We start from the raw sequence: 17,807 nt of genomic DNA, 5'->3' as shown, positions 1-17,807 counted from the left end.
AGTGGTTGTAGATGGGTCATATTATGCATGGAGGTCGGTGACCAGTGGTGTGCCTCAGGGATCTGTTCTGGGACCCTTACTCTTTGTGATTTTTATAAATGACCTGGATGAGGAAGTGGAGCGATGGGTTAGTACGTTTGCTGATGACACAAAAGTTGGAGATGTTGTGGATAGTGTGGAGGGCTGTCAGAGGTTACAGCGAGACATTGATAGGATGCAAAACTGGGCTGAGAAGTGGCAAATGGAGTTCAACCCAGGTAAGTTTGAAGTGGTTCATTTTGGTAGGTCAAATATGATGACAAAATATAGCATTAATGGTAAGACTCTCAGCAGTGTGGAGAATCAGAGGGATCTTGGGGTCAAAGTCCATAGGACACTCAAAGCAGCTGCGCAGGTTGACTGTGGTTAAGAAGGCACACGGTGTATTGGCCTTCATCAATCGTGGAATTGAATTTAGGAGTCGAGAGGTAATGTTGCAGCTATATAGGACCCTGGTCAGACCCCATTTGGAGTATTGTGCTCAGTTCTGGTCGCCTCACTACAGGAAGGACGTGGAAACCATAGAAAGGGTGCAGAGGAGATATACAAGGATGTTGCCTGGATTGGGGAGCATGCCTTATGAAAACAAGCTTAGTGAACTCGGTCTCTTCTCCTTGGAGCGACGGAGGATGAGAGGTGATCTGATAGTGGTGTGTAAGATGATGAGAGGCACTGATCGTGTGGATGGTCAGAGGCTTTTTCCCAGGGCTGAAATGGTTGCCACAAGAGGACACAGGTTTAAGGTGCTGGGGGTAGGTACAGAGGAGATGCCAGGGGTAAGTTTGTTTTTTTTTTAATATATACACAGAGAGTGGTGAGTGCGTGGAATGGGCTGCCGGTAACAGTGGTGGAGGCGGATACAATAGGGTCTTTTAAGGGACTTTTGGATAGGTACATGGAGCTTAGAAAAATAGAGGGCTATGGGTAAGCCTAGTAATTTCTAAGGTAGGGACATGTTCGGCACAACTTTGTGGGCCGAAGGGCCTGTATTGTGCTGTAGGTTTTCTATGTTTCTACTCCAAACCCCAGTACACCCTGAGGTGCAATAATAACCATCAGAGTTATTAACCATCTTCCCCATCAGAGTTCTGAACTGTGCACGAACCTGGAAACATTACTGTACTATTATTGGTCCCTTTTTTTTTTGCACTCATTTCTTATTAATGATACATTTTATGTATTTCACTTGTACTGCTGCCACAAAAGAACAAAATTCACAGCGTATGCTGCTGATAATATTCTGGTTCTGGGGATTTACAGAAGTGGGCATTTGATGGCGACGTGGGCCTAATAGGACTAAGAGCCTGTTTCTCTGCTATCTCCCTCCCTCTCACACACACACACAGCTCACCTGGATCCCATATCCGGGGCCTGGCATGAACACCTTCATCCCGATCACATGTGACAGGTTTCTGGGTTTGCTCCACGTCCGCCCGTCGTCGCAGCTCTCGATCAGGAGCGTGCTGGAGACATTGCAACGGTAGTAGTGGGCACACATCGTGAAGACGATAAAGATGCGGCCCACCTCCTCGTCGACCAGTATCACCCCCAGGTTCAGGCCGTCGATCTTTGAGCCGTCGTTGTCCAGGAAGGTGGTTGGACTCCAGGTGACACCTGGTGGAGACACCAAGAGATGTGTTGGGAAATGGAATCTTTCAGCAAAGCAGTTCAGCACAGTACAGGTCCTACCAAGGAGAAGATGGCGGCGCGACGCAGCGCGCGCAGCCACTCTGGGGAATGATATCTGTAATCTGTCAAGTAGGGTGCCGTGCACAATCCTGATTTGATGGAGACAGACGTGAGCGTACGGAGGAACATCTGGAGAAACTTCTGAAATGCCTGTTTTGCTGCCACTTCTACTGTGTGATCCAGAATCTCCGGAGGAGAAGGCCCCGAGTCCTCGGCTTTGCTTGTTGCTCAGCGGCCGGGACGGAGTCGAAGCGCTTGGCAGAGATGGTGCCCGGTGTTGAAGGGCTGGTCGGAGGCTCGAAGTTTTCGGACGGACTCAGAGTCGGCTGGGGTCGGGTGCTTCCAATGCATCGACAGTTGTCGGTGCCTGGAGGTTTATGGCAGAGAGGGTTTCTCCCTTCTGCCGCCTGCTATCCAGACTATCGGGAGCCGATGGGAACTTTGAGACTTCTTTTTTACCATTCCCGTGGCCTGCTCTTTATCAAATTATGGTATTGTTTTGCACTGCTGTAACTATATGTAACTATAAACAGATGTTCCTCTATTCTGACACTGTGTCCTCTGATCCTAGACTGCCCCGCCATAGGAAACGTCCTTTCCACATTCACTCTATTGAGGTCTTTCAATATTTAATAAGTTTCAATGAGGTCACCTCTCCTTCTAAATTCCAGGGAGTACAGAACTGGAGCCATCCGATGCTCCTCATATGATCGCAAACACGAGGAATTCTGCAGATGCTGGAATTTCAAGCAACACACATAAGAGTTGCTGGTGAACACAGCAGACCAGGCAGCGTCTCTAGGAAGAGGTACAGTCGACGTTTTGGGCCCAGACCCTTCGTCAGGACTAAGTGAAGGAAGAGCTGGTAAGAGATTTGAAAGTGGGAGGGGGAGGGGGAGATCCGAAATGATAGGAGAAGACAGGAGGGGAATGGATGGAGCCAAGAGCTGGACAGGTGATTGGCAAAAGGGATATAAGAGGATCATGGGACAGGAGGCCTAGGGAGAAAGAGAGGGGGAGGGGAGAAGCCCAGAGAATGGGCAAGGGGTACAGAGAGAGGGACAGAGGGAGGAAAAAGGAGAGAGAGAGAGAGAGAAAAAGAATGTGTACACATAAATAAATTCACGATGGGTACGAGGGGGAGGTGGGGCATTAGCAGAAGTTTGAGGAGTCAATGTTCATGCCATCAGGTTGGAGGCTACCCAGACGGAATATAAGGTGTTGTTCCTCCAACCTGAGTGTGGCTTCTGTCCGCCAGAGAAAGCAGGATCTCCCAGTGGCCACACATTTTAATTCCATCTCCCATTCCCATTCTGATATGTCTATCCATGGCCTCCTCTACTGTAAAGATGAAGCCTCTTGAAATGAATGCTGAGATTAGATTTGCTTTCTTTACCACTGACTCAACCTACAAATTAACCTTCAGGTAGTCCTGTATAAGGACTCCTAGGTGACTTACAACACCACTGGTCACTGACCTCCAGACAGAATATGCTCCATCTACTGCCCCCACAAAGAACACAGACTTCAAAAAACATCTCCAATTTCTCAGTGCCCATTAAAGACAGGCAGGCTTTCATCAATTTGGCCCATTCCCAGTCTTTTTAGGACTGCCCACTTTGCAACAGAAACTGATACGCAATAGGCAAGCAGATGCCAACCAGATTGGAGTGTGGTTCCAAACTGGGCTGTTTAAGGACCAGTTTTGGAGAGCAGGACTATCAAAGCAGAGTTTGAATATCACCATGACAACCCAGTCCTGCATCTTTCCCCATCAACAGGCCACTGGTTCTCTTCTGATAACACACCGTCATTCAAACGAATGCACTCAGCGGGGAGACATGCCAATGGCTTGATTGCAATGCAGAAACAGACCCAAGCACTATTGCAACACCGCATTGCAAGGACAAGACCCAATGCTTTTCACCTTGCATCACTGCAGAATGTTAGTTCATGCAATTCAGGAAGAAATGCTTAACATTGCTAATGGTTACCACAGAACCCTAACTGGTCGACTAACGTCTTTAAGGGAAGAATATCAGCCATCCTTGCACACACACGTGACGGTCGAACCTCGAGAACTTGGTTCATTTTTAACCACGTCTGAGATGGCTCTGCAGCTGATTCAGTCTGGACATTCAAGAAAGTGTAATCCATGGCCTTGCTTTTTGCAACACTATCTCCCAAAGATCAAAGTACTAAAGATTAGCTTTATTTGACAAGTTCACTCATGCTGAGTTGAGCATCGAACTAGCAACTCGACCTCATCAAACAGACAAACGCTAAAAAAAAATTTAGCGAAGTTGCCGCCCAATACCCCTTAGTGAGGGGAGGAGCATTTTATTTGCCACATACAGTGAAATTTGACATTTTGCATCAACGGCCAACGTAGCACGCCCACAAATTAGTAACCGAATCCTGTACGTGAGGGGAAACTTGAAGCATCCCGAGGCAACTCACTCGGCCACATGAAGAACATATAGGTTCCTTACGGACAGTAGCAGGAAGTGAACTGCCATCTCTGACGCTGTAAGAGCGTCACGCTAACGACTACACGGCCGTGCTGCCCTCCACAATTACCCGGTGGAGGAGAATAAAGGACGATTACATTTTTTTGAGTTGACTAAGAAAATGCTCGAGGGCTGAGTGGGTGAAACACAGTCTTATCTTGATGGCATGAAGGTGCAATTTGTACTTTTGTTTCTACAGCAGCGGAGGCGCTGTTTACAATACTTACTAAAGTATCCAGAGGACAGAAGAAATTCCCCTTTGGCTACACCAGTGACCAGTGAGGTAGACATCACCGTCCACTCAGCGCACGTTTCCCTTTCAAAATGTCACAACGTCGCTCCCGATCAGATTCAGATTTGCTTATCACACCGAAACAAGGTGAAACGTGGTACAACTGTCGCCACACATTCTGGCGCCAACGTAGCATACACACCATGTTCGGCAGAACAACAACAACACACCAACAGAAATCAACGAGAAAATCTGCAGATTCTGGAAACCCAGAGCAATACACACACAAAATGCTAGAGGAACTCAGCAGTCAGGCAGCATCTATGGAAGTGAGCAAACAGTTAAAACTTCCCCCTTCGAGTACATCGGGCTTCAGATTTCCACACCCCATGACACAAGTGCCTCGGTTTCTTGACTTGCCAACTTCACTCTTCAACCTTCGCTATCAACCCCAGGACTCGCCGTTCACGGGACTTTGAACTCTGAGCCTCGAGTTCCGGACTCGTGTGGGTTTCTGACCCTGGGGCTTGCTGACGTTGGGGGAAAGTCCGCCCCAAGTCCGCTTGGGCTCGTAGAGTCGCAGACATGTGGCCTCCAAGTACTGGGCTCACCAACTCTGGTCTTTGACCACATGGACCTTCAGTCCTGGGACTCGTTAACCTGGGGGGGCGGGGGGGGCTTACCAACCTGACCAATGTGGTAGACCAGCGGTCCCCAACCACCGGGCCGCAAAGCATGCGTTACCAGGCCGTGAGGAAACAATACGATTTGGCCATACGAGTCAGCTGCACCTTTCCTCATTCCCGGTCACGCACTGTTGAGCCATTACGCATGCGAGGTCATTACCCGCGCATCATGCGTGTCAGCGTGGGAAGGAGATCAACTCCTCGAGCTTGCAAATGACGACGGGCTGAAAAGTATGTTTGACATAACATCTCTGCCAGCATTCTGGATCAAAGTCAAGGCTAAATATCCTGAGACAGCCACGAAAGCACTGAAAACGTTGCTTCCAACATATTTCTGCGAAGCGGAGCTTTCTGCAATGAATGCAACGAGAATTAAATTGCGGAATAGGCTGGACATAAGGAACCCCCTTCGAGTATCGCTGTCTCCCATCACCCTTCAACGGGACCGTCATGTTGCAGGGAAACAAGCCCAGGGCTCCCACTGATTCAGCGATATCGGTGTGTTGCAATGAATTTATATGTTCATACGGGGAAAATATGCGCTGTGTGTTTAATATCCAAACGTTACTTAAAATGTTATGATGCTATTGACTTATATAACCGTATAACAATTACAGCACGAAAACAGGCCATCTCTGCCCTTCTAGTCCCACCGACCTGCACCCAGCCCATAACCCTACATTCATTTCCTGTCCATATACCTATCCAATTTTTCTTTAAATGATAATATCGAACCTGTTTCTGCCACTTCTACTGGAAGTTCGTTCAACACTTACTTCAAGCCCCCCTGTCCTCCCCTGATAATTGACTTATCGCTATATTCATGCGAGGAAAATATGCGCTGTGTTTTTAATATTGAATTCGTTAGATAAACCCTTTTAGAAACGAAACTGAGTGTATTAGCCACTTATCACCTATATTCCGGTCGTGATTAACACCCCCCCGCCCCCCCCGCCGAACAGAATCGCCACAAGCGATTTGCAGGAAAAAGAAAATCAGCAGCCGCACGCATACACAGGTTACGCATGCGCACTGGTGCCCGCGCAACGCTTCATGGTCATTGTAGTCTTTCTCAGAGTAAACAACGTATTTGACTGCTACTCTTGTCCGTTGGCAACCCTACCCACCGCCCCCCCCCCCACCCACCGGGTCGGCCGGTCCACAAGAATATTGTCCATATTAAACCGGTCCACAGTGCAAAAAAGGTTGGGGACCCCTGTGGTAGACACTCAACTAGTCTTATAGCCTGTGCACATTTCCCCTTCAAAGTGTTCGAACTTTTCTCCAGATCAAAGACTAACATCATTTTAACTAAAACACTGAGTAAGGACATGATTAAGGAGCATTTGGTGGCTCTGGGCCCTATACTCGCTGAAGGTTACAGTGCCTTGTAAAAGCATTCAGCCCCCAACCCCTGGTTCACAGAAGTGAATTTGGATTTGGATGAGCAGAGTGAGGGTTTTGTGGCCAGGTTTGCAGGCGATACAAAGATAGGTGGAGGGGCAGATAGTGCTGAGGAGGCAGGGAGTCTGCAGAAGCATACAGACAGACTGAGAATGGGGAAAGAAGTGGCCTATGGAATATAATGTAGGGAAATGTATGGTCATGCATTTTGGTAGAAGGTACGAAGGTGTAGACTGTTTTCTAAATGGGGAATAAAATTCAGAAATCTGAGATGCAAGGATACTTGGGAGCCCTTATGCATTATTCTACAAGGGTTAACCTGCAGGTTGAGTCAGGGGTGAAGAAAACAAATGCAATGTTAGCATTCATTTCAAGGGTCCAGAGTATTGCAGCAAGGTATAAAGCGGAGGCTTTATAAGTCATTGGTTAGGCTACATTCGGAGTATTCTGAAATGTTTTGACCCTTTATCTAAGATGTGCTGGCAGGGTCCAGAGGAGGTTCACGAGGATGATTCTGCGAATGAAAGCGTTAACGTATGAAGAGCATTTGATGGCTCTGGTCCTGTATTCACTTACGTTTAGCAGAATGGAAGGGGGGGATTTCATTGAAATCGATCGAGTTTGAAAGGCCTAGATAGAGAGCACGTGGAGAGGATGTCTCCTCTCGTAGCTGGGTCAAGGACCAGAGGGCACAGCCTCAGAATACTGTTCAGAACAGAGATGAGGAGGAATTTCTTCAGCCAGAGGGTGGTGAATCTGTGGAATTCATTGCCGCAGACGGCTGAGGAGGTCACGTCATTGAGTACATTTAAAGCGGAGGTTGCTAGGTTCTTGTTTCGTCAGAGGGTCAAAGTTTACGGGGAGAATGGGATTAAGAGGGATAATCAGCTATGTTGGAATGTCAGAGCAGACTCGATGGGCCAAATGGTCTAATTCTGCTCCTATGACTTATAGACACATGCCAATGATGCGTTGGAGCAGTTCAGCACAGTACAGACCCTTCGGCCCATAATGTTGTACCAACAGGCAAAGGCAAGGCAAGTAGGCAAGTAGGCAAGCTCATTCCTTATTTAACTATTGAGATAATAGGGTGCAAGTCTACAGGGCCAGTGCTCTGTTCTGGGTATCAGATGTAGGATTTCCAGGAGACTATCAGCCTTCCTGATGGCCACATCTGCACCAAGTGCATCAAGATGCAGCTCCTTAGAGACTGTGTTAGGGAACTGGAGCTACAGCAGGGGTAGGGGTAATGGCGGGGGTAGACAACCGTGGCTGACAAGGGAAGTTAAGGACTGCAGAAAAGCGAAGGGAAGGGCAAATAAGGTAGCAAAAGTGAGTGGGAAGTTGGATGATTGGGAAATTTTCAGAGGGCAACTAAAAAGCTATAAGAAGTGAAAAGATGAAATATGACAGCAAGCTAGCTAATAATATAAAGCAGGATACCAAAAGTTTCTTTCAGTCATATGAAGAGTAACAGAGGTGAGTGTTGATATTGGACCACTGGAAAGTGATGCAGGTGAGGTAGTAATGAGGGACCAAGAAATGGCAGATGAGCTTAATGGGTACTTTGCATCGGTCTTCACTGTGGAAGACACTAGCAGTGCGCCAGAGGTCCGCGAGTGTCAGGGAGAAGCAGTGAGTGCTATCGCTATTACAAAGGAGTAAGTGCCAGGGAACTCGAAGGTCTTAAGGTGGATAAGTCACCTGGACAAGATGGAGTCCATCCCAGACTCCTGAGAGGGGTTGCTGAAGAGATAACTGATGCATTGGTCATGATCTTTCAAGAATCATTCGAATCTGGCATGGTCCCAGAGGATTGGAAGATTGCAAATGTCACTCCACTCTTTAAGACGAGAGGAAGGAAATAAAAAAAAATGAAATTATGGACCAGTTAGCCTAACCGCCGAGGTTGGGAAATTGTTGGAGTCATTATTAAGGATAAGGTTTCAGGATACTTGGATTTCGATACTGGAATTGATGGCTTTGTGGCAAAATTTGTGGATGATATGAAGATAAGGGGAGGGGTAGATAGTGCTGAGGAAGCAATGCGATTGCAGTAAGACCATAAGACAAAGGAGCAGAAGTAGGCCATTCAGCCCATCGAGTCTGCTCCTCCATTTTATCATGAGCTGATCCATTTTCTCCTATTTAGTCCCACTCCCCTGCCTTCTCACCATAACCTTTGATGCCCTGGCTACTCAGATACCTATCAATCTCTGCCTTAAATACACCCAATGACTTGGCTTCCACTGCTGCCTGTGGCAACAAATTCCATAGATTCACCACCCTCTGACTAAAAAAATTTCTTTGCATTTCTGTTCTGAATGGGCGCCCTTCAATCCTTAAGTCATGCCCTCTCGTACTAGACTCCCCCACCATGGGAAACAACTTTGCCACATCCACTCTGTCCATGCCTTTCAACATTCGAAATGTTTCTATGAGGTCTCCCCTCATTCTTCTAAACTCCAAGGAATACAGTCCAAGAGCGGACAAACGTTCCTCATATGTTAACCCTCTCATTCCCGGAATCATTCTAGTGAATCTTCTCTGTACCCTCTCAAACATCAGCACATCATAGACAAATTGGAAGAATGGACAAGAAAGTGGCAGATAGAATACTGTGTTGGGAAATGTATGATCATGCATTTTAGTAAAAGGAACAATAGTGCGGACTATTATCTAAATTGGAAGAAGGTTCAAACATCAGAGGTGCAGAGTGTCTCAGCAGTCCTTGGGCAAGACTCCCAGAAGGTTAATTTACAGGTTGAGTCTGTGGTAAAAAATGGGAAATGAATGTTGGCATTTATTTCAAGGGGAACAGAACATAAAAGTAAGGAAATAATGCTGAGCCTTTATAAGACACTAGACAGGCCGCACTTGGAATACCGTCAACAGTTTTGGGCCCAATATCCCAGAAAGGCTGTGTTGTCATTGGAGAGAGTCCAGAGGAAGTTCACGAGGATGATTCCGGGGTTCAACGGGTTAACATATGAGGAGCATTTGTCAGCTTTGGGACTGTGCTGACTGGAATTTTGAAGAATGCAGGGAATCTCATTGAAAGAACAAGATAGAATGGATATGGAGAAGATGTTTCCTATGGTAGGGCATCCAGAAGCAGAGGGCACAGCCTCAAAATTGAAGGGTGACCTTTAAAACCAGAAATATTGAGGAATTTTTTTTAGCCAGAGAATATTGAATCTGTGAAGTACTCTGCCACAGACTGTGGCGTAGGGAAAGTCCATGGGTATATTTAAGGCGGAAGTTGATAGTTTCCTGATTGGTCAGGGCATCAAAGGATGTGGCAAGGCAGCAGATGTATGGGCATGAGGGGGATCCTAGATCCGGATGATACAAAGGCAGAGCAGACTTGATGGGTTGGATGGCCTAATTTTGCTTCTATGCGTATGGTCTAAACTTTTAATTTGTTCCAAGTTTAATCTGATCTCCCCCCTCCCTCCACAGTGCCCTCCATTTTTCTATCATCCATATGCCTATCCAAGAGTGTCTTAAATGTCCCGAATGTATCTGCCTCTACCACACCTGGCAGCACATTCCACACATCCACCACTCCGTAAAAAGAAACATACCTCTTGCATCTCTCCTCCCTATACTCCAAACACCTGAAGTTTATGTGCCCTTGCTGTAGTGGTAGTTGATAGTGTTAGCCACTCCCACAAGGGAGGAGTTCACATACTGTACAAGCAGGGTTCTCAGTAAAAGTTCAGCTGAGTATCCTGCATGCTGATGTCCAGGTGTGCTCTGCACTATCCCTCAATATTAACACAATGCTTACCGCCCTGGGAGAAAGTCTGTGGCTATCCACTCAATCTAAGCTTCTTCTCATCTTCTACATCTCTATCAAGGGGCCTCTCATCTTCCAAAGAGAAAAGCCCCATCTCAATCAACCTTTCCTCATAAGACATACTCTCTATTAAGGCAGCATCCTGGTAAATCTTTCCTGCACACACTCTAAAGGTTGACATCCTTCCTATAATGAGGTGACCAGAACTGAATACAATACTCCGAGTTTAATCTAGTCCAACCAGAGTTTTATTGAGCTGCATCATTACTTCGTGGCTCTTGAACTAAATCCGCCAAATAAACAGCCAACGCACCATTCTCCTTCTTAACCACCCTATCACCTTGCACTGCACCTTTGAAGGATCCATGTACGTGCACCTCAAAATCCCTCTGTCCCTCCAAAGGTCTCAGATTCCTGCCATGAATCCCGTGCTCTGCCGTCAAGTTTAACCCTCCAAACTCAATCACTTTTCCAAAGCATTGAAATAGACTATACGACATAGGAGCAGAATTAGGCCATTTGGCCCATTGTATCTGTTCCTCAGGCACGTGGATGGGAAAAGGTTAAGAGGGACAGGGCCCAAATGGGACGAGTGCAGGAGGACAACTTCGTCAACATATATGAGTGACACCATATGACCAATTTTCATGCTGCAGAATTCTACGATGACTGACTCCAAGGCTGTCAGGGTATTTCAATAACACACAAGCACAAGCCCCAGTAGCCATGAGGCATTTTGGGTCAAGAATAAGGCTCTCTGATTGAGATCTACCCTCCATACCCAGTTGGGCTCATTTGTAACCACAGAACCATCAGTGACATTACCTTTAAGCAACCACTTTGAAATGGCTACCTAACCTGGGAAAATCTCTGTTGGATCGACAATACGAACATTTTTGAAAATGAATTTTTGAAAAGTGGTCCATTCACTAAGGCCATCACTGAGGCAAAGATCTCTCACAGAATCCTTTAGCACAATCTCCCGTCATTCTCCTCTGCTCTGGGGATTGAGGTGCTAACCTAGTCAACTTTTGCCAATAACTCAGGTCCTCAAGTCCTGGCAATATCAGTAGGAAGACAGAAGCAGGACCTTCATTCCTTACTGAAGGACAATGTTTACCCATTCACCTTTATCAGTGGATGTGCGGATGGCAATGAACTTGGCACCAATGTCAGCTGACGAATATTTTCTTGCCTCGGCCACGGCAATGAGTTTATTAGAGGGGGTGATCGCGATGAGTGGGATCCTGAAGGTGTTGACTTCGCCAATAACACCCCTGATCCACAGCAGCTGCTCATCTTCAATGAGTGGGCGGATCTGGAAGAAAAGGTGGAAGGATAGTTACACTGGACAACGAAGATTTTGCCTCCTGAATACTTTTGCATGTATCTTATGGACTTTACCCTGCCGATCACCATGAAATTTCCCTATCGCACATCATTTTTTGAAATTGCCTATATTTGTATTACAATTCATAACTCAAGTCAGTTAAAATGTTGCCCACAATGTAAGCTGAAAAGTTTTCTACCGTGCCCTGGTATGCTTAGGCAGGGTGGATGCTACAGGGCAGGACAGATTTTAGAAAGACTGCACATTTCCCTGAAGGATTTTGCTACTTGAGGCAGACTTTCCTCAGAATATCCGATACCAAGATTAAGGAAGCAACACACACAAAACGCTGGAGGAACCCAGCAGACCAGGCAGCATCTATGGAAAAAAGTACAGTCGACGTTTCAGCTCAACATTTTGTGAGTTGCTTGGACTTTCAACATCTGCAGATTTTCTGTTTGTGCCAAGATTAAGTAAGGCATTTTTGTTGGTCAACAATTCAAACACGTCATCAGTGACAGGCAATTCAAAGTAGTTCTAGTGGGGTCTGGTATAATCACATAGAAGACATTCAAGGATGTTGTTGAAAATCTTCTTGGCAACTACCGAGCTTCAAACTACATGCAGCTGGTTAACAACATGCTTCAAGCATACAAAACCATCAAGTGCAACATGTCACCAAAGATTCATTTTCTGCATTCCCATTCAGACATCTTCTCTTTGTGCAATGCTGGCCGATTATTGTTCGACACTAAGGGAGAGCCTCAGACACCGAGTACGAATGAAAATCATCAACAAATCATTTTAAATTAGTTGGACGACTGCAAAGCATCAGCACCTTTATGCAATTAAACTTATATTCAATAAAAGTTAATATCTTGTTTCTCCAAATTCCTACGTTCAACAAGTAGTTGAAAATTATATTGTGTTCAGTTTCAACTGGTCTATCATAAGCGGGCTGTGTGAAATGGGAAGCACAGTGACACAGCTACCAGTCAGACAGCACTACATCACAAAACAGGCCCTTTGGCCCATCTAGTCCATGATAGACCGTTATTCTGCCTAGTCTCATAGCCCTCCTCTCCCTTCACATCCATGCACCTATCAACAATTCTCTTAAATGTTGCAATCAAACCTGCATCCACCACCTCCGCTGGCAGCTCGTTCCACACTTGCATCACCCTCTGAGTGAACTTGTTCCCCTTAAAAATGTCACCTTTCACCCTTAACCTATGACCTTTTGCTCCAGTCTGACGCAATCTCTGCCACTGTTCTGAATGCACAGCAAGATCTTGTGATCATTAGTTTTAGTAGAATGGTAGTACCTTTTGTTGAGCCCAGACACGCCACCATCTTACAGGAAGAAATTTGATACAGGTACACAAAATTATGAGGGGTAAATGCATGCAGGCTTTTCCGACTGAGGCTGGGTGGGACTACAACCAGAGGTCATGGGTTGAGGGTGAAAGCTGAAATGTCTAATGGGAACGTGAGGGGGAATTTCTTCACTCAGGGGATTGAGAGAGTGTGGACGTGCTGCCAGCACAAGTACTGCAAGCAAGCTCGATTTCAACGTTTAAGAGAAGTTTGGATAGGTACTGTACATGGATGGTAGTGGAATGGAGGGCTCTGGACCAAGTCCAGGTAGATGGAAGTAGGTAGTTTAAGTGGTTCTGCATGGACTATATGGGCCAAAGGGCCTGTTTCTGTGTTGTACTTTTCTATGACGGTTCAGGAGCAACCTCCATAGATGCATCTTGACCTCCAGCAAGAGAGCGCTAGTGATAGGGGACTCGATAGTTAGAGGTGCAGATAGGAGGTTCTGTAGCCGTGACAGAGAATCCAGGATGGTTTGTTGCCTCCCAGGTGCCGGGGTCAAGGATGTCTCTGATCACTTGCATGACATTCTGAAGTGGGAGGGTGACCAGCCAGATGTCGTGCTGCACATCGGTACCAATGACATAGCAAGGAAGAGTGAAGAGGTCCTGGAGAGTGAGTATAGAGAGCTTGGTAGGAAGTTGAAAAGCAGGACCTCGAGGGTGGTAATCTCAGGATTGCTACCTGTGCTAGGTGCCAGTGAGGGTAGGAATAGGATGCTCTGGAGGAGGAACAAGTGGCTGAGGAACTGGTGTAGGGGCAGGGTTTCAGATTTCAAGATCATTGGGACCTCTTCTGGGACAGGTGGGACCTGTACAAGAGAGACGGGTTACACTTGAACTACAAGGGGACCAATATCTTTTCAGGGAGGTTTGTTAGTGCTATTGGGGAGGCTTTAAACTAGATTTGCAGGGGGATAGGAACCAGAGTGCCAGAGCTGACAGTGGGGCTGGGGTGAAAATAAATGATGTTAAAAGTTCAAGCAAAGCTGCAAATAGAAAGGTTGTGAGTGGTGGTAAAATTCTTCTGAGGTGTATATATTTCAATGCTAGGAGTATTGCGAGTTGAGGGCGTGGATTGACACGTGGAATTATGACGTTATAGCAATTAGTGAAACTTGGCTACAGGAGGGGCAAGACTGGCAGCTTAATATTCCAGGGTTCCGATGTTTCAGATGTGATCGAGGCAGAGGAATGAAAGGTGGGGGAGTAGCATTACTTGTTAGGGAAAATATTACAGCAGTGCTCAGGCAGGACAGATTAGAGGGCTTGTCTACTGAGTCCTTATGGGTGGAGCTGAGAAACAGGAAAGGTATGGCCACATTAGTGGGGTTGTATTATAGACCACCCAATAGTCAGCAAGACTTGGAAGAGCAAATCTGCAGAGAGATAGCAGGCAACTGCAGGAAACAAAGTTGTGGTGGTAGGGGATTTTAATTTTCCATACATTGATTGGGACTCCCATACTGTTAGGGGTCTAGATGGGTTAGAGTTTGTAAAATGTAATCAGGAAAGTTTTCTAAATCAATATATTGAGGTATCAACTAGAGGGGATGCAATATTAGATCTCCTATTAGGAAACGAGTTAGGACAAGTGACGAAAGTGTGTGTACGGGAGCACTTTGGTTCCAGTGATCATAACACCATTAGTTTCAACTTGCTCATGGACAAGGATAGATCTGATCCTAAGGTTGAGGTTCTGAACTGGAAGAAGGCCAAATTTGAAGAAATGAGAAAGGATCTAAAAAGCGTGGATTAGGACAGGTTGTTCTCTGGCAAGGATGTGATCGGTAAGTGGGAAGCCTTCAAAGGAGAAATTTTGAGAGTGCAGAGCTTGTATGTTCCTGTCAGGATTAAAGGCAAAGTGAATAGGAATAAGGAACCTTGGATCTCAAGGGATATTGCAACTCTGATAAAGAAGAAGGGGGAGTTGTATGACATGTATAGGAAACAGGGAGTAAATAAGGTGCTTGAGGAGTATAAGAAGTGCAAGAAAAGACTTAAGAAAGAAATCAGGAGGGCTAAAAGAAGGCATGAGGTTGCCTTGGCAGTCAAAGTGAAGGATAATCCAAAGAGCTTTTACAGGTATATTAAGAGTAAAAGGATTGTAAGGAATAAAACTGGTCCTCTTGAAGATCAGAGTGGTCGGCTATGTGCGAAACCAAAAGAAATGGGGGAGATCTTAAATGTTTTTTTTGCATCTGTATTTACTAAGGAAACTGGCATGACATCTATGGAATTAAGGGAAACAAGCAGTGAGATCATGGAAACTGTACAGATTGAAACGGAGGAGGTGCTTGCTATCTTGAGGCAAATTAAATTGGATAACTCCCCAGGACCTGACAGGGTATTCCCTCGGACCTTGAAGGAGACTAGTGTTGAAATTGCAGGGGCCTTGGCAGATATGTTTAAAATGTTGGTGTCTACGGGTGAGGAGCCGGAGGATTGGAGAATGGCTCATGTTGTTCCGTTGTTTAAAAAAGATCAAAAAGTAATCCGGGAAATTATAGGCCGGTAAGTTTGACGTCGGTAGTGGGTAAGTTATTGGAGGTAGTACTAAGAGGCAGAATCTACAAGCATTTGGATAGACAGGGACTTACTAGGGAGAGTCAACATGGCTTTGTGCGTGGTAGGTCATGTCTGACCGATCTATTGGAGTTTTTCGAGGAGGTTACCACGAAAGTGGATGAAGGGAAGGCAGTGCACGTTGTCTACATGGACTTCAGTAAGGCCTTTGACAAGGTCCCGCATGGGAGGTTAGTTAGGAACATTCAGTCGCTAGGTATATATGGAGAGGTGGTAAATTGGATTAGACATTGGCTCAATGGAAGAAGCCAAAGAGTGGTGGTAGAGAATTGCTTCTCAGAGTGGAGGCCTGTGACTAGTGGTGTGCCACAGGGATCAGTGCTGGGTCCATTGTTATTTGTCATCTATATCAATGATCTGGATGATTATGTGGTAAACTGGATCAGCAAATTTGCTGATGATACAAAGATTGGAGGTGCAGTGGACAGTGAGGAAGGTTTTCAAAGCTTGCAGAGGGATTTGGACCAGCTGGAAAAATGGGCTGAAAAATGGCAGATGGAGTTTAATACAGACAAGTGTGAGGTATTGCACTTTGGAAGGACAAACCAAGATAGAACTTACAGGGTAAATGGTAAGGCACTGAGGATTGGAGTAGAACAGAGGGATCTGGGAATACAGATACAAAATTCCCTAAAAAAGGTGTCACAGGTAGATAGGGTCATAAAAAGAGCTTTTGGTACATTGGCCTTTATTAATCAAAGTATTGAGTATAAGAGCTGGAATGTTATGATGAGGTTGTAGAAGCCATTGGTGAGGCCGAATCTGGAGTATTGTGTTCAGTTTTGGTCACCAAATTACAGGAAGGATATTAATAAGGTTAAAAGAGTGCAGAGAAGGTTTACAAGGATGTTGCCGGGACTTGAGAAACTCAGTTACAGAGAAAGGTTGAATAGGTTAGGACTTTATTCCCTGGAGCGTAGGAGAATGAGGGGAGATTTGATAGAGGTATATAAAATTATGAGAGGGATAGATAGATTTGACGTGGATAGGCTTTTTCCATTGAGAGTGGGGGAGATTCAAACAAGAGGACATAAGTTGAGAGTTAAAGGGCAAAAGATTAGGGGTAACATGAGGGGGAACTTCTTTACTCAGAGAGTGGTGGCTGTGTGGAACGAGCTTCCAGCAGAAGTGGTTGAGGCAGGTTCAATGTTGTCGTTTAAAATTAAACTAGACAACTATATGGACAGGAAAGGAACAGAGGGTTATGGTCTGAGTGTGGGTCGGTGGGACTAGGTGAGAGTAAGAGTTCGGCACGGACTAGAAGGGCTCAGATGGCCTGTTTCCATGCTGTAATTGTTATATGTTATATGGAGCTTAGGAAGGGGCTGAGAAGAGCAAGAAGGGGGCATGAGAAGGCCTTGGCGAGTAGCGTAAAGGAAAACACCAAGGCATTCTTCAATTATGTGAAGAACAAAAGGACGACAGGAGTGAAGGTAGGACCGATTAGAGATAAAGGTGGGAAGATGTGCCTGGAGGCTGCGGAAGTGAGCGAGGTCCTCAATAAATACTTCTCTTCGGTATTCACCAGAGGGAACTTGATGACAGTGAGGACAGTATGAGTGAGTTTGATGTTCTGGATCCTGTTGATACCCATGCCTTCTGACTTTCTGTACAAGCCTACCATGTGGAACCTTGCCAAATGCCTTACTAAAATCCATAGATCACATCCACTGCACTACCCTCATCTATATGCCTGGTCACCTCCTCAAAGAACTCTATCAGGCTTGTTAGACACAATCTGCCTTTCACAAAGCCATGCTGACTGTCCCTGATCAGACCATGATTCTCTAAATGCCCAGAGATCCTATCTCTAAGAATCTTTTCCAACAGCTTTCCCACTACAGACGTAAGGCTCACTGGTCTATAATTACCCGGACTATCCCTACTACCTTTTTTGAACAAGGGGACAACATTCACCTCTCTCCAATCCTCCGGTACCATTCCCGTGGACAACGAGGACATAAAGATCCTAGCCAGAGGCTCAGAAATCTCTTCCCTCGCCTCATGGAGAAGCTTGGGGAATCTTCCGTCAGGCCCCGGGGACTTATCCATCATAATGTATTTTAACAACTCCAACACCTCCTCTGCCTTAATATCAACATGCTCCAGAACATCAACCTCACTCATATTGTCCTCACTGTCATCAAGTTCCC

The 17,807-nt window shown here is 45.8% G+C and overlaps 1 protein-coding gene across 1 annotated transcript in view; it reads right to left on the bottom strand.

Annotated features, from left to right (window-relative positions):
- Nucleotides 1-17,807, bottom strand: part of neu1 (neuraminidase 1) — a 56,505-nt gene that overhangs the window by 23,371 nt on the left and 15,327 nt on the right. Inside the window, exons 2-3 of the mRNA XM_072259337.1 lie at nt 11,491-11,680; nt 1,391-1,653 (exon numbers count right to left, since the gene is read on the bottom strand). Coding sequence (XP_072115438.1) covers nt 1,391-1,653; nt 11,491-11,680 — 453 coding nt within the window. The remainder of the gene's footprint in view (nt 1-1,390; nt 1,654-11,490; nt 11,681-17,807) is intronic.

Source organism: Mobula birostris, chromosome 5 (assembly GCF_030028105.1).
Source record: "Mobula birostris isolate sMobBir1 chromosome 5, sMobBir1.hap1, whole genome shotgun sequence".
Taxonomy (NCBI): domain Eukaryota; kingdom Metazoa; phylum Chordata; class Chondrichthyes; order Myliobatiformes; family Myliobatidae; genus Mobula; species Mobula birostris.
This window is presented reverse-complemented; position numbering and strand designations above follow the sequence as displayed.